This window comes from Anser anser (assembly GCF_964211835.1).
Source record: "Anser anser genome assembly, chromosome: 2".
Taxonomy (NCBI): domain Eukaryota; kingdom Metazoa; phylum Chordata; class Aves; order Anseriformes; family Anatidae; genus Anser; species Anser anser.
In genome coordinates, this window is record NC_139721.1 from 128,160,142 (window position 1) to 128,183,585 (window position 23,444).

Below are 23,444 nucleotides of genomic sequence, written 5' to 3' on the forward strand. Positions count from 1 at the left end.
GAAAGTCCATAAAAATTCAAACAAGTAACTTTACAGCAATATTACAGTGGCAAAGCACTGTGCCTCCACAGGCAGCAGCTGCAGGAACAGGGTCTCACTTTACTCTGATCAGCATTACCCAAGCATTTTCATATGTCTATAGTCTTATTCTCTGCATTATCAGAGAGGTAACAAATGACAGAAGCTTCATATTATGAATTATGTAGTTACTTCAGCAGTTATTAGAAGATATGTAACAGGAGGACATATACACATAATGCAGTGATTTTAAATTATTCATTTGAAACCCCATTTACCAAAATACCCAAGAAAATTACATTTTGTCTGATATGGTTTTGAGCTTTGTGTCTTCTTTGTTCATAACGAGGTAAATCCCTTAATTTGTTCTCATGCAATAGAAAGAGAACACCCAAGATCCCTTTTTCTGTGGAGGAATTTCAGAGCAAAGAGTTGCTATCTCTGATAGCACCAAATAACTCATTGAGCTAAGTCCTATTTGCAGACTCATAAAATAACAGCAATCTTTGGAAACATCTTTCATTGCTGAAACTGGTAGTCTTATTTTGTCTTCTTCTTATTAAAGTTGGTTTGGAAATAAGGAGTGGGGAAAATTACCACCCATGTAACTACCCACCTGTGTTTGTACTCCTTTTAATAACGTTGACCTATAATTCAGAAAGAACCAAAATGCTGTTTTTATGTAAATACATAGAAAGTTACTATTCCCTGATAATAAGCAAATGTCTAGGAGTGTTTGAGACACAGGTTTCATTTCAACTGGAAATGATGTTTTAAAGAAGCTCTCATGCCTCACAGGCAGGCACATAACTGGTTTTTTTGTTTGTTTGTTTGTTCATTTTGTTTGTTTGTTTTTTTGAGGATAGCATTTTCATTTCTGCTCAGCTTTCTCTATTTCTCATACCTGAGCTTAGAAGATGTTTAAAAGAGTTTGGTCTATCAAGCAAAAATTCCTTTAGGAAGAAATGGGAGCTCCTACTGTTCTCCTCTGCTCAAGGCTTGCCCTGGCTTTTCACTCTGAGGGTCAAGTACACCTGTGCTGCTTGGTGTAATGATTTCCAAGCCAGTTCTTACCGAGTTAGCATTGCTATCAAAGTGATAACAGCTGCATTAGCAGAACGCTGTGTGACAGCCAAGTTCTGCTGCCGAGAAGCCAGCTTGGATGCCTGCAGTCATTTAGCACTAGGTCAGGCATCACAGCCAGGTACCGGGTTCTGGCATGGAGACGTGAGCAATGTTTCTGAGAGAAAGAGCACTGACCACTTCCCCAGCCTGCCTGTTCCCAGATGATTCATCAGGCCAGTCTGCCTATTAGCAACTCATGTGTGCTGGCTCCAGCAGCTCCAAAGGGCGCGATCATTCATGGGTGACACGGCGAGGTCAAGAGACCTTTGCATCTTTGGCTCCTGACCAAACTCCTCCATGAGAGGCAAGGCAGGCGGGTGGCAGTGGCTGACCTGGAGCATCGATCTGGGCATTGATTCATTTCTTCCTCCAGCCTGAGCAGAGCAGGATCCTGTTTCTCCTTTCAAAGGGAACTGGCTGTGCAGGGGCCCGAAGCAGAGCAGCGTGTGTCAAGCAGCCATGGAAACACCCGGAGAGGCTCTGCAGGCATTGCAGACGATGCTTCATGCAGCACCACAAGCCGTGCTATTGATTTTGCTGCACTCTTGTCACCAAGCTGAATTGAGGCTCAGTTCTCTTAAAAGCTGCATTAGGATCCACTGCACCTCCATGTGTTGTTCTGAAAGCTCACAAGATTAGCTAGGCCTAATGCAGTAGGCCGGGGTATAATCTTTCTCTGCGATTGCTGGCCATCTTTTTTGTTATGCCAGGCTCTGCCTGTCCTGAGAGAGAAAGGGTATTGTGCCAAATCCCATACTAAGTGAGTGCAGTTCCATAAATCAATGTTAATGCTAAGCTTATTAGAACTAGGGGCAAATAAGAGGAGCCTAAATGAGCAATACTGTGTATTTAACTATGTATGAGGAACAATTCAAACAGCACAAGGGCTGTTGGATGTACTGTCCGTAAATTCAGTAATGAAGCTGTTTACTGGGGAACACTCGCTTTTCTCTAGCCAAATGACAAGAAATCATTTTTGGCATTGTATGACTGTGATGCTGCAAGTTTTGAAGAGCAGAAATAAACTTGAAAATCTAATTTAACATTGAACGATAGCTTGCTGATCACAGACTATATAATTTATCTTTAGGTAAATCACTTTCCTCTAGACAACAGCAATTAATGCTTAGGCACAGAGGTATAATGGAGAGTTTGAAAAGATAGTGTCTTCATCCCTGTGTCTCATAAACCCATTGTCCTTAATGTACATAGTTCTCTTTCACCCTCAACAATGTCCTCTGCAGAATGCACTGCAAATGTTCTGGATGTTTGTTTCTTAAAGGGTGATCAAAATATAATGAGATGAAAATGGCTGTGATTTATTCTTGAAGTTGCTTGTTGCAGGATCCTGACCCAGATTCAGCCCTCCTTAGGGCAGTTTTGCACTGCACTCTGGGCAGGATGCCCTTGGAAAGGGCATAGCTGGTGTTGTGTTTGTGGAATGCACTCTGAGGTTTCTTAAGTAACAAAAGTCAAACTCTGTTTTCTCTATAAAATTTTGTATAAAATTCAGAAAAATCCAAGGGTGGGGAAAAAAAAAAAAAAAGGATTTAGCCTGTAAAGAATATGCTGCCTAAAGCCTATGTTAAGATCATGTATGGCAAACAGTGCAAAACAAGAAATCAAATTGACTCCTGCTAATAAGTCTCTAATTAGGCCTTATTGTTGAAGAAAATAAATGAGGGAATTAGCCAGTCTAGTTAGCACCCTTTGGGTTTGCTGTTTGGTACTGATGCTGGAAGTGCCAAGTTGGCACTCAGAATCCAGCCTTGCAAACATGACCCTACTTTTACCTTTTCCTGAAACGTTCTGTAACAAAACAGGGCTCTCATCTCCTTTTTCCCAAGTGATGGGCTTTCCTCATCATACATTTTCTAAGAAAAAGAAAGGAAACATCATAATTTCCACTGGATTTAGCTTATACCTGAAACTTACTTTTTGTTTTCCAGACTGTCCTTTCTGCATTACCCTTCCTTGCATCCCATTTTCATTTCTCTTACTCATCCTTCCTCTCCCTCTCCTTGAGCAGGTAAGACTGCACACCTCCGTGACACCTGGATTAGAAAGCTGTGCCTTAACGAGGCTGAGTGCTAATGCCTGCTCACCTGATTTCGCAGGCTGTGGATTTAACCTAGCTGCAAGGGTGCAAGGAGTGCTGCAGCAGCACAAGCCTCATCTGTACCTCCTGTACTTTCTCTCTGCTACATGCACTTTGTTTTGTTTTTACAGAAACACAGCTATTTTCTCCGCAGTGATGGTGAAAGACCATGTTGTCTGCTCTTCTATTGTACAGACTCTTCCCTGTTTTAGCCACTGGGATGATCAGGTAAGTGCTCCAGTAAGGGTTACTGTCTCACCACTGCCAGGCCAGACAGATTTATCTTCATTCAGAGAAAATTAGGTTTGTCTCCCCTCCCTCTGTGTATCTTACACTCGTGCATGCACTCACACACACACAGAAGTTTCCTATCTGTTCTTTCTCATGCCTCTGGGCCTGATTGTCACACCAGCAGGCCACAGCATGGAGGAATTTCACTTTCCTGTACGCTTAGATTTGTGCAGTGACATCCCGCAACATGAAGGACAGCCAAGATCCAAAGCAGCCCCCACAACCTGCTGTTTGTGGCTGACAAGCTGCCCCGTGTTTTGAGAATGTCATTCTTTTTCACCTGGCCTTTTTCACCTCTGAAATGAGCCCAGCACTAACCACAGGAATATCCCTCCCTCAGAGGCCGCTATGCAGGCCTGTAAGAGCACCGTCAGGACTCTTCTGCCTGTGTCTGTTCAAGGAGGCCGGCGCAGCTGATCTGCAAGGCCTGGGGCCTAATTCTTCAACATGAGTGAAGCTAGATGGAAACTTCTTCCAAACACTTCGGGTCACGCAGAAGTCAGAATGGAGAAAACATTTGCTGTAACTGGTAGCAGAAGTAGGCGGAAGGCAACCCCAAACTGCAGTTAAGTGCATGTTACGAGATTAGTGATGCATATCAAAAGATTCAAAGACTGATGCAACCTGTATGGTTTCTGTCAGAGCCCCAGTTTTGGCTTTCCTCTTTAGAAAATAAATGTTTCTGTATCTTCATCAGTGGAAGATTTTAAAAGAAGAGCGAAGCAGGTGTCAGGAATAATCCCCATACCATCCCTGCTGCCAGTGTCCTTGGAAGCCAGGACGGGACTGACATTTTCCTCTTTTAATTATGTTCGTTTTCATTTTCTGGCTGTTCATAAGGAAGCCATTAGCCTGGAACATATGCTGGGGCTGTGGAAAATTAACCCCAGCCGTGTCCAGGCTCCAGCAGATGGGTGCTGCTCTGCACAAGCTGATGCATTTGTTACTGACATCCCGTCCTGAAGCTGAGGGCAGAAGGCTGAAAGCTGGATATGCCCTGGAGATCAGTCTGTCCTGCCTTCCTCAGGGTTTATCTTCTTAGGCCTTTCAGAGATGGATTTACGGGGGGAAATCAGGAGGAGTGTAATGCCCCTCATCTGTAAGTACCATAGTGTGTTTCGTATTTTGAGGCAGGGAAGTGACCATAGCATCACTTTTTCTCCCAAAGCACCATCATAAGTGGTTTATAACTAACCCTGAGCTATGGACAGGTAGATAGGATACCTTTGGAAAATCCTGACTACCTCCTACTCCCTGTCTTCAACCCCAAAGCATGTAACATAATTTCTTGAACCAAGGCAAATCTGCGCTGGCTGGAAACTTTTACCCCAACTAAAGCACAGGTTGATCCCTATGTTGGCAGCAGTGGTTTGCCCTGAGAACATTAGTTTGTGTGCTGTTGATCTAGGGTGGCTACCTCCAGGCTTTCGCCTTGAAATTTTTATCTCAGGGCGTGTTTGGTTAGTGCTTTTGCCCTGGTTTTACCTGTTCTCTGAATTATATTATGCAGTCTCCAGTGTTCCCAGTACAGCATGTGGCTGTGATTTGCCCAAGACTCCTTCCGTCCTGTCACTCCAAATGCTCTTTATTTAAATTAAGGCTGCATTTCATGGGGAAAATCAGCAGTGTTATGGTGAGTCAAGCAGAAGTATGAGGTCAGTCGGCATATCTTAACAAGACAGAAACCTGTGTGTTGAAGATTTTATCAGGCTAAATGCCTTTGGTTCAATTCAGGGCACTCTTTCGCCAAGGACTAAGTCCCTCAGGATTAAGGACCACTTTAGTCACATTAGGACCACTTTAATCCTAAATGAGGACATCCATTTGGGGCTTTAATACACATTGGCTTCCCGTGGTCAGGTGAATTGGCTTAACTTGCTGAGTGTCCCCTTGCAGACAAACCCTAATTCTCCTTTGTTTTGCATTTTTGCAGTGTCCTACAGCAAAGGACTGCTGCGTCACACCTGCTATGCCACGTGTCTAAAATCCTCTTTCCTTCCCTAAGTCACTGACTCATCCCTCTCATCAACTCTTGACTCTCTTTGCAAAGTTTTGTAGGCTGCAAGCTATATAAAGAAACAAATAGTGCTCAACTGTATTAGCAAGCAGCCTGAAGGTTTTTTGTTTTGATTTGTTTGTATTTCTTTTTTTTTTCTATGCAACGTCAGAAAACAATTTGCCCCATCTTCAAACTTTCTGAAACATTTGACTCACATTCCTGAGTTATCAAGACTTCTTCATGCCGCAGAATTACTGCATATGCCGGTACGTTACTCCTTCATTCACTGCCTTTTTTATTCAGAGTTGATCGCTTTTTCAGAAACGCTATAGATGATGTTACAATTAGCTTATTTCACACAAAACTAGCACATTCATCTACTCTCTCACTGTAATTAGAGAGAAAAGTAGCACATCTGAAAATAAATAGCCCAAGCATGAGGTGTTTTTGTGGAACAATACAGAGCAAGTGGGTGGACAGGAATGTGGAAATAAAGCCAGGATTCTGAGTGGCAAAAATTGGCTTATCTCCATTAGCTTGCTAGAGCTACAATCGCGTGAACCCTCACATTTGGTGATAAGCTATGAAATGATTAAAAATGCGTAGTATAAGGAGAAATGTATCCTTCTAAGCTGTTCTTTCAGAGGACTTCTGCTGGCAACAGCACAGCTTAGAGACAAATGGTCTAAACTTAGGTTTCTGTAGTTGCCCTTCTGGCTGTAACCCACAGGGCCTTACGTCAGGGGAACCACACAAAATGGAGGGTCTCTGTGACAGATGGAGTGACTGGAGGTGCACAGGAGGTAAATGAAGAGAATTCTCCCTGTTGGAGTGATCTGAGCGACCTGGAGATATGATGACTCAGACTGACAGCTTATGACTTGTAATTTATGCCATGGAGTAGTGGAGAGAGAACAACATTGAAAAATTCCTTGGATTTTCTCCTCCTCTTGCTAGCACAGCTGGTTCTTTTCCTGACTTAGATACTGGAGTGCTTTTTTTCAAAAATGCCAACACTTCTTTAGAAAATTTGCGATGCAGGTTCCAAATTCAAGGTGCTGCTGGAAGTTGTATTCCCATCCTGACAGTCATCACTAACTTGATATCGCAATTCTCCCACGCCACAGCTTCTGTTTATAGTTTCTCACAGGCAGCTTTCTAGTTTGTGTAAATTGGTTGGCCTTCCTTGGCATCTTCCAGATCATGGACAGTACTCAATAAACAACCATGCACCTAAAATCTGTTTTAGCCATAATTATGTTAGCACTAATAGGAGAAAAGCAGATCCTTGTGATCCAGCTTCCTAGTGTAGTATCCACGCCTAGAAATGTCTCCTGAAGCGAGAGCTTATCTGCTTGTTTAGTGCTGTTTAAGGGAGTCCGGTCATTAAAATGTATCAATCTTTACTTGAGAATTTTGTTTGTCTTTTCTATTTCCCTGTAAGTCAAAAGATTTCAAGACAGCTACCATACCCTTAGAAAAACCTCATCACTGCTGTGCTATATTTATAAGTCAGAAGTCTGCTAAGGCCTTTTTTCCATATGACTCTCCAGACATGCTCTTCCACTCTTGCATTTATTTACTGCTTTTGGCTGACAGCAGCTTTTCAACCTGCTTAATATAGCATGTAAATATCATGAATTTGCAGAATATGGAGAATCAAAGGAGAGAATTACGTCTTACTATGGCCTTCTTCATTTCTCAGGCTAATTAAAATGGTGCATGCTTCCGTTATTGAATTGGAAACAAGATTTTATTTTTTTTAATTTAGGTTAAGTTAAAAGGCTAAGAGTACTCCCACATACTTTCATAGGAAATATTATAAGCATGAATCATCTTCATTGCGTTTTCTTCCTTCTTGATGCTAGCGGTTGGGCTGGCAATCTCTCCCAGCAAGGATGTTGTTTTGTGTGCTCTTCCATTCCCTGACGCGTGTCTGATGGCTGGGACTGTGACCACTACTTAGTTTTCAGAGTTGACAGCTCAGTTTCACACTTAAATTGCTCCTGTCCAGCAATCTGGAGGACAAAGAATTCATGCAGAGCACTGTTGAACTGTTAGTGTAAGGACTATCATTAGGACATTGTTGGGAAGCAAGACATTTCTATCTTTTTCATATTTGATTTATCTAAAACAGCTCATTTTTCATTTATTATTTAATGAAGTACATCAGCAAGATTATTTGGTGTAGCTAGCTCAGGCTCCCTACAATGAGTGATACAACAGTCAGCAGTATTGTCACTGACCACACAGGAAGACCACAAGAGCACTAGTAAGGACCAGAAGTTGCTCAAAATTGTTAACGGTGATAAAGTTGAGATGTCTGTGACCTTTCAGAGAATATCTGTATCTTGGGGGAGGCTGAGATGGGAAAAGTCAGAATTAAGAGCCTGAGAACTTGCGTGGTGCCTCCCCCCTCAGACAGGATGGGCTTTCTGGGCTCATCGCCCAGGGAGAGCCATCAGGGACTGCCATCACCACTTATCTGCAGACAGAAGGACATGAGTAATGCTTTGGATGTCACTCTGCACCTCTCCTGCTGAGGTGCTGCTGCAGCAGAGACACTGACACCCTCTGGAACCCAGGGTGGCAGTGGCAATGCTATCGCACTGCCTCGCAGACAGACCCCTGGCCATGAGAGACACTGTGGCCTTGGCTAAAAAGAAATACAGAGCTCAGCCTGAGGACTTTTCATCCTAGATATTCGGCGATTCTTCTGTTATTTGGAGCACTTTCCATCTCCAATCCTTTCATGGGTTCTCCCTTCTATAGGTACTCACTGTCTAGTGTATAAGGATGCTAAGTCTGCATGCTTCTTAGTGATCTATTCCTCTTAGAGAGAGAAAGAAAAAGTAGGGGGGGGTCCTGTTTTTTTGTTTGTTTGGTTGGTTGGTTTTGTTTTTGTTGGGGTGGATGGTTTACTTTGGCTTGGCTTTTTTTACTTTCATATCTTAAGGGGAAAAAAAAATATTTGTCCTTTGGCCAATTCCAGACAAAAGGGATGGCTGGCAGAGATATCAGAGTTATGAAGGTCTGACAGGTGACTGAATTGGGGCAGGAAGAGGGGAGTTGCAGGGGAACTCATCTGAGACTTGTCTCTCTTATCCATAACTGGATAATCACTGGCTATGCCTGCAGCTCTCCATACCCTGTGCTTGCTCTTGCTCAGCAGGAAGCCTGAAGGCTGTACGCAGGGAACATAAGGAGTGCTTTGGGTGTTGGATGAACAGGTCAAGGGACTGTAAGAGGAGCCTGAGGGGGAGGATTTAGGGCAGGCTGGGGGCAGTGTTACAAGAAACGCAGCTGAGAGTTGGATTACATGTACAGATTAGTGCTCAGGACAATGAAAACACATTTGTGAGGCATCAGGCTTAATTTGCTTTACTGCTAATGGAATAAGTTGTTTCTCCTGTTAGCCCCAATTATTGTTGCTTTGTTTTTGCAGTGGCTCCCTCATCAGCCGTGACATGAGAGGCAGACACAAACTTCCAGGGCCACTTGAAATTCTCCCATGGCAAAAAATGGCGTTTCCTAGTAGATGAACAGCTCCCTGACAACTGCAGGAAGCAAATGGAAGAGTCAAAGCGTCTGTGCGTGTGTGTACATGTGTGCATGCCAGCAGCAGACCTCTCGGGGCAGTGATCTGTGCAAATTAGAAGCAGAGGTACCTAACGAGCCAGCCCAATTTAGCAGAAAACTTATCAGAAGCGTGGTGTTTAGCACCTTCTCTTACTCTTGGCTTTTGATGTGTTTAGTGTGGGTGTTCTGCAAACGTGAATAGGCTTTATCAAGCTGTGACCTTGGAAGAGCTGCTTTTATGCAAGAAACCAGGCTATGCTTGTGTAAAAGTCACTAGCAGTTCACCACGAAGTTATTTGCCATCTGCTTAGTGAATGGATGTTTTTTTTTTCTTTTTTTTTTTTTCCACTTGGCAGAGTGCCTAGTTCAGTTAGTACCAACCAGAGACTAAGTCTAGATCTGTTACCTACTTCCAGGAATAGCGTTTGCAATGCTATTCCCTTTGTGAAGGTAACTGTGTCACCCTTTGGCAGTTCAGCTTTATGTGCTTGTAAGACTTGAGCTTTACTGAAGTTGTAAAGTAAATGGCAACAGCAACAACATTTCTGTGAGCCTCAAGGAAAGTGGTGGGCTGCTACAAAGTGAGAAGACTTGGGATAATATACCCCAGGCTTCCAGAATCCATGTTACTCATCAGGTATGTGATCTGATGTACAGTACAATGGCACTCTGCAAGGACCTGAATAAGGGATTACTGTGCTTTGTCAGGGAACAGATGGCAGCTGGAAACCCTGGTTTCAGAGAACAAACCCGATGCTTTGCACACTAGTCATTTCACCAAGCTGAAAGATGCTGCAACAATATTCTTTGCAGACAGGCAATGGACAGTCTGCAGACAACGATCCAAAGCCAAAAAGGAGCACAAGTTTACTCTGCAGAAAGAGGAAGACCATACTTTATTATCCTAATCTAGGACTGTAAAGAACTAGCTGTAAAAAGTGAAATAGAAATTACCTATCTAACCAGTAACACTCTCCTTTCCTTCGAAGAATTACACTAGGGCCAGAGTCCTTGCTGCTTTGTCTTGTTCCACTCGCCAGGAAGTTTTAGGAACTCTCTGAGAAGATAATTGGTTGCAGCTTTTATGATTTTACCACTGGAATGTTGTCAGGAGAAAATATATGCCTGGAGATGCTGCAAGGTACTGTGCTGCTAAAGAAAGTGGCTCTTTGTAAGTGAGGAATTAGAGATGTCTCATCTCAGCTTTGTTTGCAGGACTTTGTTGAAAATGCTGACAAAAGGATACATCTACACAGACAGCTTAACATGCTCATGAACTACACATTTGATTATCAGAAAGAGTTGTCAGGTATTTATTGTGGAGACCGAGGAGAAAGGAGAAGCAGATTGCTAATACAAGACTAGTGCTTATTACCCAGCTAAGCTTAATGATGTAAGATGTAAGCTATGATTGCAAATCTCCAGTGCTTGATTTACACCATGAAAGAACTTGGGCTCAGTCATTCAAAAGTATGTCACTGTTAGAAGTGGGCAATTTGATTGAGAAAGACGTATTGCTAAAACTCAGCAGCATCCTAATCAATTTTATTGCATTGTAAATCAATTGTATTCCTGATGAATTGTTTCTGATCACACACATTTTAACAGGTTGCAGATAACTTAGTACTGATGAGTTTCCATATTAATTTTTTTTACTAGGTCTGGAAAACATCTTTCAGGGGCCCAAATATTTAGAATACCAGCAGTTTTGGGAAACTGACCAGAGTTTACCTTTTATATTGCATTACTGTGCTTCATGTGCCTACTTTCAAGGTTAAAACTGTTGAAGTTCCTCTCCAAGAAAAAGCTGTGATGTATGGCATGTTGGACTCATGCATTGGAGTGCTTTGTGTCAGCTGAGAAATCTTTGGGGAAAACATTACTTTTGACAATATCGTTTTTAATCTTTTGTATCACAACAGCAAAGACACATAAAATGTCACAAAAACAGACACTGTCTCTAGTCTATGAAATATCAGGCTACTATCTAGCTGGTAGGTAACCAGCTGGTAGATAACCAGACACTGTGGCCACAGGTAACTGCGAGCAGCAGCACAATAACAAAGTTAGTACAAAGCATGGGTAGAACTTGGCATCAGCTCATACAAACAGATTTAATAGCAGGCGACTCTGCAGTACAAGGCTCTGCAAACTAGCGTGACCTTAACCCAGTAAGACCTAGAATTCATCCCCGTGAGATCACAGATTGCTTCCAGATTCAGGCTGGATCACATAGAGGCCATGTAGCTGTCTCTGCACAGAGAGCATGGCTACCGTGCCCCACATTTAATTCTGCCCCAGATAACCAGGAGGATATTGCCATTGCTTTGGTTTTATAGGGGTCAATAGCTTGCCTGTATTTCATGCAAGCTAAAAAAGACAAGAATGTCTTGATCCGATGGCTAGGATGGCAGCATTTTACCAGAAGTCTGCTCTGTACTTGTAATGCTTCATCCCAGTTTTTATTAGAGACTCTTTCGCCTTTTTCTTCTTTTGTATATCTAGGAGCTAATTTCCATTTGCAAAGTTATTTCAGCTGGATCAGATAGCTAGGCTTTACGTCTTTTAAAATGGCTGAAAATTATTTACATCTATTCATTGTGAAAAGAGCCCCCAGAGTGCTGGGCATTCACAGCAGAAAACTATTTTTAGTCCATTTTCTTAAGGAAACAATGTCGACTCAGCCAAGTTGTTTGTTCCCCCATCTATCAATTTAGTCCTAATAACTATGAACCTGCAGACCGATTTCAGCCAGATTTGGCAAATTTGCTCTGTTCCTGCGAATCATGTGAAAATGTGTGGTTAGATAGAAAGAACCTATTATTTCCTTCATGATGCAGGGAAAGCAGGAGGAATTCAGCCATTGTTTGCTCTTTTGGGCGAGAGCAGGCTGGCCCGTTAGGCTGTGCTACTAATTGACCAGGTGCAGAGCTCAAATACAGCTACAGCACATCTGGCCCCTGCCTGGCCTGGCAATTAGTGCACCAGAGTGAGGTGAGACTACTGTAGGAGAGCCGAGGGATGTGTGGATTGATGAGGGGGAAGCTAGGGTTATTGAGCGAGGCTTTGTAGGAAATACGTAGAGAAACAAATCTGTAGGAGATCAGGCTTCATTAGTGCTGCTGCCCGCGAAATACCGTCTTCTCTTTCCCTCTGGAGCATCTTACTCTGAACTTTTTTGCCTTTTATATTCAGAAATCTCACCTGTATGACTCAGATCTTTTCAGCTGGCGGTTTGAAGATGTCATTGCCATTCAGCCTACACTTGCTGGATAAAAATGACAGCCACCTTTCTGGGCACCTCCTCCCTCAGCTACTTTGGGAGCTCAGAATCCCAAGCAGCACGCTCCATCCTCCCCCCACACACATTGTCTGTGTCGCTTTTTGTCCTTTTTTTCTTTGGGGTAATAAATACTGAATATACATCTCACGCTGGAACTGGGGAACTTTTATGATGACACTCATGATTTGTGAAAGTGCCAGCTGGCTATGTCTGGATCATTTCTCTTGTAAGATATAAAGAATTGAAAGCATGCATTAGTATGTACCTGCTAAAAAATCTGCTTTTCAAATTAAAGTTCTTCTAATCTCAGATACACACAGAAGTGACAGGATGGCCACCTGAGGAGGGGAGAGGGGAAGAAAGGGAAAATTAGAAGAAAACTAGTAAAAGGAATGTTTGTGACTGCACTTATGGTACATATGAGTCAGGTGAAGGACCGAAAAAGAAAAGGGGCAGATGAAATAAGGGACTGGAGATGCAAAAAACTGCACAGGAAAGCAATGTGGGTTGTCTTTCCAAAACACCTTTAAGTTTCACACCTTCTCTGTAGCATCCTTTTGTTACCAGACAAAGGAAAGCCCAGAGGAATGCTGCATGGTATCAAATTGTTTTGTTTAGTACCTTTCATTCCCTTGTTACAAATCTTACCACCTTACTCACTTTTTGACATCTGCTGAGCACCTGGCAGATGTCTTGGATGAGCTGTCAGCAAATGCGCTTGCATGTTGGGCGCCACAAATTGATTTGACAGCTAAACCAGACAACTTAAACAAAAATTGGTTACAATCAAGACTGAAGTCTATCTTCTGCTTTCCAAATTAAAACCCTGAAAAGCGTAGGTTCATTTGACACAAATATTCCCTTCAGCCTCAGTGGAAGATTTTGCTTAGGAGAAAGGCAGAGGAAAATGTAATCTAACCCTCCAACATTACTGTTCCTGCTTCTGCAGTGAGAAAACACCAAGGAGGCGGGCGCCCCAGCCACCTGTCTAAATTGTTTTCTGGGACAGCTGAATCAAACTTTCCTTGGCATACAACTAATTAAACACAAAGATCAGGTAGCGGCGTCTTCTTGGGAATATTTTAATCATTGCCAGAGTCAGGGATTCATTCTCATTCTTTTTGCTCTAAGTAAATGAAACTCCTTACCCCACCCCCTCGGGCACAGCTTGTGCAGGAGAAGCCCTGACATCGCTCCATGAGATACGCAGCAAGGAGGAAGGTGAGCCGGTTCCCTGCACCTTTCCCAAGTGTTCCAGTTACAGCTTCACTTTTCTGAATCTGGCCTTGTACTGTGTCTGGCTGGGATGTTAACTTTCCCTGCAGCAGCCCATACAGTGCTGTCCTCTGCACTTGTAGCTAGAACAGCAGTGGTATCACACCGGTGTTGTGTCTGCTGCTGAGCAGTGCTGGCACCGCATCAGGACTCTCTCTAACCCCCCTAGGGGTGGGCAAAAATGGGAGAAAGAAACATCACCAGGGCAGCTGACCTAAACCAACCAAAGGGATATTCCATACCATATGATGTCACACTCAGCAATAAAAGGTGGAAAAAGGAAGAAGAGGGGAGGGGTGGGCTCTTGCAAAGATGTCTGTCCTCCTGAACACCAGCTACGTGCGTTGAGGCCCTGCTTCAAGGACGTGGTCAAGCATCACTCATTTGTGGGAAGTAGAGAGTAATTTCTTTCCTCTGCACTTCCACATAGCCTTTACTTGTTTTGTTTAGTTTTCCCTTTCCCCCTCCCTTCTCCCCTTTCCCTTTTTTCCCTTTAGTTAAATTGTTTAATTAATATTAATCTTTCCTTAATAATTATTTTTTCCCTTTAATTAAATTATCTTTATCTCAGCCCGTGAGTTGTTCTTTCCTTTACTTCTTCCCCTCCTCTTCTAAGGAGGGGGAGTGAGAGAGAGGTTATGGTGTTCAGCTGCCTAGCACGGTAAAACCACCACAAGCCTTCAAATATATATATATATATATATACAAAAAAAAAATACATATTTTTTTTTCCAGATGAAATCGTTTGGCACAGTCAGTTTGTATTTGCAAACAGTCTTGAGACGACAGCAGTCACACTGGCAGTTCTACAGGTGGTTTTTGGATAGCCTTATTACCTGTTCTTCTTAGGGCTTTCCCTGGAGGTTACCGTTCATTCAGAGCTCGCTGCATACATGTGCCACAGCCAACGTTCCTTCTATCAAGCCATATCTTCATCTTTCTCTGTCGGTATTTCCTTTACAATTATATTGCTTCCAAACATTTACAGTAACGTTATTAGATCCATCTGGTATTCATCATATTCCTCCCAAACTGTTCCAAACCCAAATAATGTGTATCACAAGCAAATTTTACTACCAGACCATTCATCCTCCCAGACTCTGAATAATACACTGAACACTGGCTCCAGCTCGGGTCCTTGAGGCATCTTGCTATTAACCTTTTTCCATTTTAAGAGGTAGTAATTTATGCTAGCTCTTTGTAGTCTCTCTCTCAGCTAGTTTTTAATCCATGGCAGAACTTTACCTTTCACCTCTGATTCTCAGGTTCCTTTGCAGCCTCTTTGAAAAAGACTTTTTTGACAGTGTTTTCAGGCTCTAAATTAATTGCATCCCCTCATTCTTCCTCAGCCATTATTATAATACTGCTATAATGTTTGTCTTAGAAAATGAATGCTTTTCCGATCTCTAGCAAGTGACTTTATTTTGGCTTACCAAAGCCAGTGCACAGGGGGCCTGTGTGCTTGCTTTCCTCCCTCTATCATTATGAATGTTTGCTTCCAGCCTATAATAGTCCCCCAACTGCCTAAGAAATGCACCTTTAATTCTTTACTTCAACAATGAACTCCATAACCTGTACGATTCCTAAAATCAACATGAGATCCCCTTTAAAGAGTGAATACGTTTTCCATTTTCTCCTTGCAAAGCAAATGTTTACCGTAACACATTACCTTGGCTCTTTGAGGTCAGATAAACAGCCCATTTAATTCACTGTGCACTTTTCATTTTTAGGATGGGTTTTCCTGAATTCAGCTACTTCTTATTTTAGTTCTCACTAGATGTTCTTGTGTCACCTGCTCCCAGTTATGCAACGTGATTGAATTTCATCTTTTCAAGCACATCTCCAGGAGGCTTTTGCCTTCGTAACTTCTAAAAAAACAAGATAAAACCCCGAGTTCCCATTCCGTTATACTAACCAGTGTGATTATAGATGTACATAAACCATTCCATGTCTCTGCCAAATATTTTTCTTCTTTGGTTATGAATGGGGAAGTTTCCAGTTTTCAAGATTTTAAAATAGACTTGGTCACTCTTTCTTCCTGCAAACATCTACAGAACAATGGCCTCATTTTTTTTTTGCTATAGGATTTGCTTAACTTTTCAATATTTTTTAATTCCATGGGAAAATACCTGCTTATTAAAATAAAAATCTTAGCTGGTAAATCCATGTCTATTTGTATACAAAAGGCAGATTTTAAAAGTGGATGGTTTTCAAACCTTGTAGAAATATTCCTTTTCCAGATCTCTTCTGGAGGCAGGAGGGTGGAAAGACGGCTGCATATCTCCTTTAGAGCTGAGGGCATTGTTAATTGAATTTGTGCAAAGTGGCCTCTTGTGTGATCAGCAGCAGACTGAGGTGACAGTGATGAACTGGCTTATACCTGGGCAGCTGGTGAGTAAGCTTCCTTTCATGCCTTTTCCTAGTGACCTCTGTATTTGTGTTTGCCCACGACAGACTGTGTGGGAGGTTTGTTTTTCCTCTATTTTACTTTGTCAGTCAGTTGTGTCAGACTGTGTCAGTAACACCATAAATACTTTTGTTCTCCTTTGCAGCAATTGCCTCTGAGATCAATTGAAGGCTTTCATTGCTTTATTGTTTTCAAAACTTTCTTAACCACAGAAACCCATTCCTCAGCAGCAAATGCTTAGAAAAAACAGCGCACATGAAAGGATGCATTGAGCAATGTAGCCTGTGTAGCCTGTCTTGCCTCAGTTATCAACGGGGCATTAATGGGAGCAGGTTGTTTTCCTCCCAGCAGCTTCCTGGATTCTCACCAATGTCTTGAGATTCAAGGGAAAATTCCAGCCACTTAACATTTTGATCCATTAGGTGAAGCATTTGACTCTGTTGAACTTGAATGATTTTTCCATTGACTTCAACAAGTCTAGATCTGGTCTGGTGCAGCTGCCTGGATCTGTAAAGCTCAAATAAAGGTGAAGACTTTGTTTCCTGGACATCCCTTCTGCCTGGAACTGTTGCTATGCTCTGGCACAAAACAAAAGAAAGCAAAATAAAACCAAAACCAACAAACAAAAAACAACAAACCACCTGTGTGGACTTACAGACTTGTTTCCTGTTGAGTCTGGCTTACAATGTCCGTGAAGATGTATTTTCTGCCAAACAAGGCCAGCTGCCAGTGGGGAAAATGGGAAATTAGTCATATTAGAAGACTTCTGAATTGTTTTAAAATTCAGACCCTGACACTAATGGCTGTGGTACAGAAAAAGGAGATACTACTGCTGTGTACATTAGCAGATCTGAACCCACCCAGCTTAGCATTTCCCCACCTAGACCTCACAACCTGTCAGAACAGCAGTTTGGAAATCTCCTGATACAAAACGTACAGTCAATTCACACCAGCAAACAGGCACACTTCCTACTCTCCTCTAGTGAAATTCTTACCTATGTTCGTATATCTGAGAGATACCACCTTGGATTGGCACATCAACCATTTACGGAGGCGCAGGTCAGGGCACGCAAAGTATTGATAGGCACGAACTGGTTGTGTCCATGCCTAGGCTGAGAACTGGGGGACTGATCACTGGAGCAGGAAGGCTCTGGAACAGCTCTGTGGCTGGAGGCCAGAAGTCTGACTTTCAAAAGTCTGTGAGGAGAGTTGCTCCTCTGCTGTTTCATTCTGACATCAGTCAGGAATAACTGTTTGCTAACAAGCTTAATGTCTGTAGCTGGACTTGCACACAGTTTTCAGGATTGCTCTTGCTACTGCCACAATCGAACCTTGCCTAATATCACATGCACTCAAATGAAGCATTTGCAACTTCAAGGAGTTTACACAATGGAAAACTTCACCCGTGCTGGCAGGAAATGTACCCGGTGGGTACAACTTACAACATTTGAACAATATCATTTATTTTCCCTTCCAAGTGAAATGCAAAGGCAACTGTCCCATAGCCTTTCAGAAAATGCCTTCCAAATATAAATTCAGTGCCTTATCTTACCTTTTGCTTTCATGGTCCTGAAAGAATGAAAGTATTTGATGTCAGCAATTTTTGTGTCTTAATGTTTAGACATTTTTTTCCTCTTACTTGTATTCAAAGGAAAAGAATAACAAAGCTAACCCTAGCAAGAGAAACATGGATCCTATTCCCACTCTGGGAAAGGAGAACAGGTTCCATGCAGGGACCTAGCATCTGGATCTGAAGTGCTCTACGCTCTATGCAATAGTGATGGAGAAAGAGCTACACAAGAGGTGTGCCAGGGCCTCACCCAGAGCCGAGTGAAGTAAGTAGAAACTCTGGCTGCAATGGACAATGTATTACATCTTCCATCTGCAATAATATAAGACTTTAAAAAGGGAAATGGCCCATGGGTGTGGAATATCTCTGATAATCCCTTGTGCCCCACAGGTTTCTTTCTCTCCAATTCCAGAGAGAACCCCTCGCTAGCAACCTAAATAAATAAGCTTGCATTCGTAGGGAAAGATAATGTAGCCCATAGTGCACTGAATTACACTTTCTTAATAGCTGTATTATCCTCTTTGCCAATTGAACTGCATCTGGATGCCAAATTCTGCGGAGACCTGTATCATGTCTCTGTAAATATACTTACTGAATACGGTAAACTTTAATATACTCTGGTATTTTCTGTCTTAAATAATGTGGAAAAAAATATGACTACTTTTTTCCATCTGACTGCATTTTAGATAAATACTAAAATCCAAGAATACTTGAAAGAATGAGTAATAGTCGCCAATGAGGGGGAGGAGGATAAATGTTATAAAACAGCGTCTGGTGTGTATGAAACCAGTACAAGACTGACAAATCCAGAATTTTAAATTGCAAGTTTGTTTAGCTTTTATTCTTAAAGGAAAATGCTCTTGTTTTAAAAACTGCAGAATCATTTTGGCTTGAAAACCTTGGAGTTCCTCTCATTTCCAAGTCAGTATTAAAGTTCCTGTTTGAAGCATGTTCTCGTGTGTAAAGTAGAAGCTTTGAAGATATCTTAACTTGCTGTTTCTCCAGTGGTTTGTATGTTAGACTTGCTTATTCACCACATCGTAACCAGTTGACATTCACTAGCTGGTCCTCAACTGCAGTAAGCCTGGGAGCTAGTCCCAATACAGTTGGGTCCTCCCGTTTTCCCTGAAGCTAAATAGAACAGACAAATACAAGTCAAATCAACAACAAGAAAATTATTTTTAGTATTAGTGATGAATGTTACTATTTGGAATTCAGCTGTTTCCAAATTCATGGGTCCTATTGTGGCAGCTTCTGCATACCCTCTCCAACCCCTCCCACACATACACACAAAGACAGGGTTGTCCAGAGCCTGCATTCTACTTTCTTCACTATGGTACAGCCCACAGGGATAATTCCTTGCTGAGTGTCAGGCTGGTGGACATTCATTCCTTTTTCTCCTTTCTATTTTGAGTAACTTCTGGCCACACGTCTGCTTTCCCAACATAGAAAGACTGTAATCTTCCTGCTCTCTCTGCCCTTATCTGAATAAGTTAACATGAGCCAGTTAAGCCCCTTGTAAGGAGACGAGTTAGTGCACAGCAGGTCTGCTTTCCCCCACTGCTGTAGAGCTCTGACCACCAGAAAAATGAAAGTCAGAATCAAGACTCCAAAAAGTATTTGCAACAACTCATGAATTTTGCAACACAGGTGATATGCTTGCACAAAGGCATAGCAGCATCAGGCACTTGAGAGGTAAACTTTGCCCCTCAGAGATATTCGAAAGGGCCCCGAAGGGAGTTTAACGAGACTGAGTCTAGCTGGGAAGCAAGAAGAGCCAGGAAAGAAGGCCCAGACACTACAGTCATGAGAAAAGAGGGCTGGGCAGATTAGGGAGATGATAGGTAAGTGTTTAGAAATACCAGCAAGACACACAAAAGCTAATGCCAGTAGCTTGCATAATACTAGCCTGTATATGCAACAGGATGCTGGTGGTATTTGCCAAAGAATTGTCAGCGGGCTAGAAGGCTCCTGAGTGGTCACTGAGAAGAAAATAAAAGGTACTGGCACAAGGACAGAAATGACATGATGGGGAGGGCTGGTATTAAAAAAAGCTACCAAGGATAGATTTCTTTTGGTGGACAAGGAATGACGTTGCTGAATTTCAAGACGGGTAACTCCTGCCCAGGACTGAAGATGTATGTGCTAAGTCATGAGAAGAGAAAGATGGGTTAACCCAATAACTATGCACACAATTCTACTGCTGCTCACACCACCTCAGCCACAAGGATTCTGATAAACCTATCCTCCTGCTGAAAATGGAGAAGCTCTTCAAAAGGTTTGTCTTAGTTATTTATCTCAAAGCACAGGACATAACTTGTATCTCACAACAAGCCTTTCTCTGTCTGCTCCATATCCATGCTATAGGAGCTCGTTCACCAGCATGAGACTAAGATTGCTTGAACATGAAAAATCATTGCATGGTATTGAATTCAACAGAATCCTTTTCATTGCGCTCACTGGAAATATTATTGTGTACTGTCTTTACAAAACCACAGGAAAGAACAAGCTAAAAGGATGCACCTAATGGTGGAGTTTTAATTCAGACCATGCAATTTAATTATGCATTATATTAGATCAAAGGGAAACTGAATTAAAAAGAAAATACCTGTTGGATCATGGAGAATGGAGTTCCTCTTCTTAATAGCTCTGGAAAGATTACAGTGTCATGAGGCTCCATCACGCAGAACTGAAAAACCAAAGAGCAAGGATAAATCGAAGGTTAAGTGCACAGGGCTGGGGAACACCCTAACCACCTTCTTTTTACTAATACAAACCGGATGGCTTTGTGTTGATGGATCTATTAAGAAAAGAAAAACACCAATCTATATTCAGACAGAGGCTTTCTGCCTATACATTTCCCCTGATGCATGCAACCACCTTTTATTTTGCCATCTCAGTTAAGGCTGACACTATTTCTCTGTGCTTTGATTTTCTAATAGGAAGAATGGTCTTATTCCCAAAGGTCTTCCTATTAATTCATTTTTAAACTTATTTTTAGCCCAGGAAAAACACCACTCCAATACTGTTTCATTTTTTTTTTCTGTTCAACAGGAGGGCAGAACAAAAGGAAAGGAAAGAAATCCACAGAAAGATCAAACTCCTTCCTGATGTAGCTGCAGTTAATATATCCCAAACATACGTTTGGTCCATGTTTTTTGCTGTGATGAACATAGGAACAGTGAATGTCCTTAATGTCTCAGGAACCCCAAGTATCTCACTGTCTATATGGCAGGACTCAAGATGGAGATTTTAAACTGGAAGAGGATTTGAATTTTGCTTTTTTCATTTCCTTCTCTTTGCAAGGTCTGGAGGCTATTCATCATCAAAGAGCCACCCAGTTCCTTTCTAAATCAAGAAGTGGTCTGAGTTTGGTTTCAGTGGGAGCTCAAACAGACCACACATGCATAGTGCTACCTAACAGTACGTTAGTACATCATGTGATTGCCGGAAAGGTGCCTCATCAACATATTCCAGCTGCCTACATTTTTCTTAAAAGATTTGCTGCAGGCTACTTAGTGCCATTAGTTCAATAATCATGTTCTTTAAAAGTACAGTGCTAGTTTTTTTTTCCCTAAAACTTGTATTTATAAAAGCAATTTTTATAAAACTTGAAATGTAACAAAATGGTATGTGCTATTTTTAGATTCTAGTTGTTTGCAAACTGATAAACACCCTCCAGCAAAACCTGAATTCCCACACTGCAGAAACTCAAAGCTACATTAAACAACATAACCAAAAGTAAAACTGCTTTTGTTGCCTTTCATTGACTTTGCTCATTGACACTCACTAAAAATTGCTCCTCATATAAAAATGGGCATAAGTAATGCTGAAAAAGCAGTATTCCAAAGGTCCCATCAATATTATTTTCAAGTACATTTTATGATCTATATGAACTAAGGCAAAAATAAGATCATTATGTATAAAAGCAGCATTTAAAGGTATAAAACGGCATGGGATGCTTTAGTGCCTATGGCTTGGGAATCCTCTGCCACACCCTGTTCTTATAAACGTGGTACTCGGTGGCATCTCATAGCCTTTTAGCAAACATGGTTTCATTCACAGTGCAAGGTACCACCCTGAAGATGGGCTATGCTACTGCAAGCTCCCATCCATGAACGCTCTCCCTGCCTTTTGGGATGTCACTTGGAATGGCTTTCCCAAGCACTCCTGGCCTGTTCTGAGGCAGTGTAAACGAAGAGAAGGTTTTCCAGAAGGTTGCCCATGGCAGTGGTGGCGTCACTGTCCCTGGGGGTGTTCAAGGAAATGTTGGACGTGACGCTTAGGGATACGGTTTAGTGGGTGACGTTGGTAATAGGGTGATCGTTGGACCAGATGATCTTTAAAGGTCTTTTCCAACCTTAATGGTTCTATGATCTATGTTTCTCTTTCCTGCGACCACTGAAGTAATGAGAAGCACCGAGTGCAGGCTGGGATTGAGAAGCGTTTGGTCAGCTTGGGGCCCATGATGCTGAGCTGGGAAAGCAGGGGGTCCTTCCGTCCCCTTCCTCTCCTGATCAAGGATTAAACCACACTTTGCACACAAAAACCACACAAGTTCTGCGCCAGGCCACATCCTCCCTACATCCTCACAAGCAGCAATCATTTCGGAAAGACTTCGCGCACACACCACGGGGATCATGGAAACAGCCCAGAGCGCTTCTAACGGCTCGGATCTCATTAGTCACTCAGGCTGTTTCTTTTCAAACAAGACTCTGAGGAACAGGCGAATTTTAGGTTGTGGGGTTTTAGGACGTGAGGTTTTGGGACGTGAGATTTTAGGATGTGACATTTTGGGATTTGAGATTTTGGGATGTGGGATTTGGGGATGTGGGATTTTGTTACGTGAGATTTTAGGATGTGATTTTGGGATGTGATTTCGGGATGTCACATTTTGGGATGTCACATTTTTGGGATACCAGCGAGGATTGTACGTGCCCGACGGACGAAGCCCTCGCGAGCCTCCCCTCAGGGCCGGCCCCCGCCTCCGGCCCCACCTGCCGGCGAGGCCCCGCCCGTGACGTCACGGAAACACCCCCTCCCCCCGCGATCGGCGGGGAAGCGAACGCGAGCTCCCCTTTGGCCAGCGCGGCTGCCAATCGAGCCCGGTGGTCCCGCCCCCCTCTCCCCCACTCTCCCCCCCCTCCCCGCGGTGCCGATCGGGTCCGGCCGGCCGGAGCCGAGCGGAGCCGAAGGTAGCCGAGCGGTCGCCCCGCGCCCCCGCCCTCCCCGGTTCAGGTATTTGACGCTGTGCTACATTAAAATAAAACTGAATAAATCCCGCGCCGGGGGGCTGCCTCCAGGCGTGTTTAGCTCTGGGACGGGGCTCGTACCGGCGGGTACGGGGGATGCCCCCGTTGTTCTGGTGGCTTCTCCCTGCCCGCGGCGCAGGGCAATGGGTTAAGTCCCTCCAGCGTGGCTTCCGACGGGGTGCGACTAATTACGAGCAATTTGGGGACAAATTACGAGCAATCTGGGCACAAATTACAAGCAATTTGAACACTGAGCCGCTCGGTACCGTACACTGAGGCTTGGTTCTACCAGGGGGACGTGCGGGGTGGCTGGAGAAAAGGGCATTTGGTAAATTTACTTCTTCCTCGTAGCGTAATTTGCCTGCTTTGCACTTTTTTCTAGGCCTCCGATGACTGTCACGGTGCTTTTTTCCTTCCCTGCTCTCCGGAGAAGGGACGCGGGCTGTTGCTCCATCCCTTGACTTCAACCGCCGAGTTGGGAACGCTTCGCTCCGCTTCATTTCATCAGCCCGTGAGTCCTGTTTGGGTACGCACAGCGTCATTTATC

The 23,444-nt window shown here is 43.0% G+C and overlaps 2 protein-coding genes and 1 long non-coding RNA gene across 14 annotated transcripts in view; 2 read left to right on the plus strand and 1 right to left on the minus strand.

Annotated features, from left to right (window-relative positions):
- The first annotated feature begins 3,203 nt into the window (after window positions 1-3,203).
- LOC310895471 lies at window positions 3,204-12,782 on the plus strand. Its single transcript, XR_014580723.1, has 2 exons — window positions 3,204-5,797; window positions 8,977-12,782. It is a non-coding gene; the product is annotated as an uncharacterized lncRNA (long non-coding RNA).
- Window positions 12,783-15,909: 3,127 nt separating this feature from the next.
- On the minus strand, window positions 15,910-23,397 carry LOC310895469 (uncharacterized protein; the record flags this gene model as incomplete). Of its 2 annotated transcripts, none has more annotated exons than XM_083826910.1 (3): window positions 15,910-18,776; window positions 20,254-20,334; window positions 23,236-23,397. In XM_083826910.1, 3 exons carry the CDS (start codon window positions 23,395-23,397, stop codon window positions 18,672-18,674), a joined length of 348 nt encoding a protein of 115 aa, XP_083683036.1. In that variant the 3' UTR covers window positions 15,910-18,671. The 2 variants fall into 2 exon arrangements, with proteins under 2 accessions (XP_083683036.1, XP_083683035.1); XM_083826909.1 differs by having other exon boundaries at window positions 23,164-23,397.
- Window positions 22,839-23,444, plus strand: part of OSBPL3 (oxysterol binding protein like 3) — an 88,543-nt gene continuing 87,937 nt past the window's right edge. For 9 of the 11 annotated variants that reach the window (XM_083826874.1, XM_083826873.1, XM_083826867.1 and 6 more), the window contains exon 1: window positions 23,284-23,423. The gene's annotated coding sequence lies outside the window, so the exon portion shown is untranslated. Of the gene's footprint in view, window positions 22,884-23,279; window positions 23,424-23,444 lie in introns of those variants that run through there. The other 2 variants (XM_083826868.1, XM_083826876.1) reach the window with 2 other exon arrangements.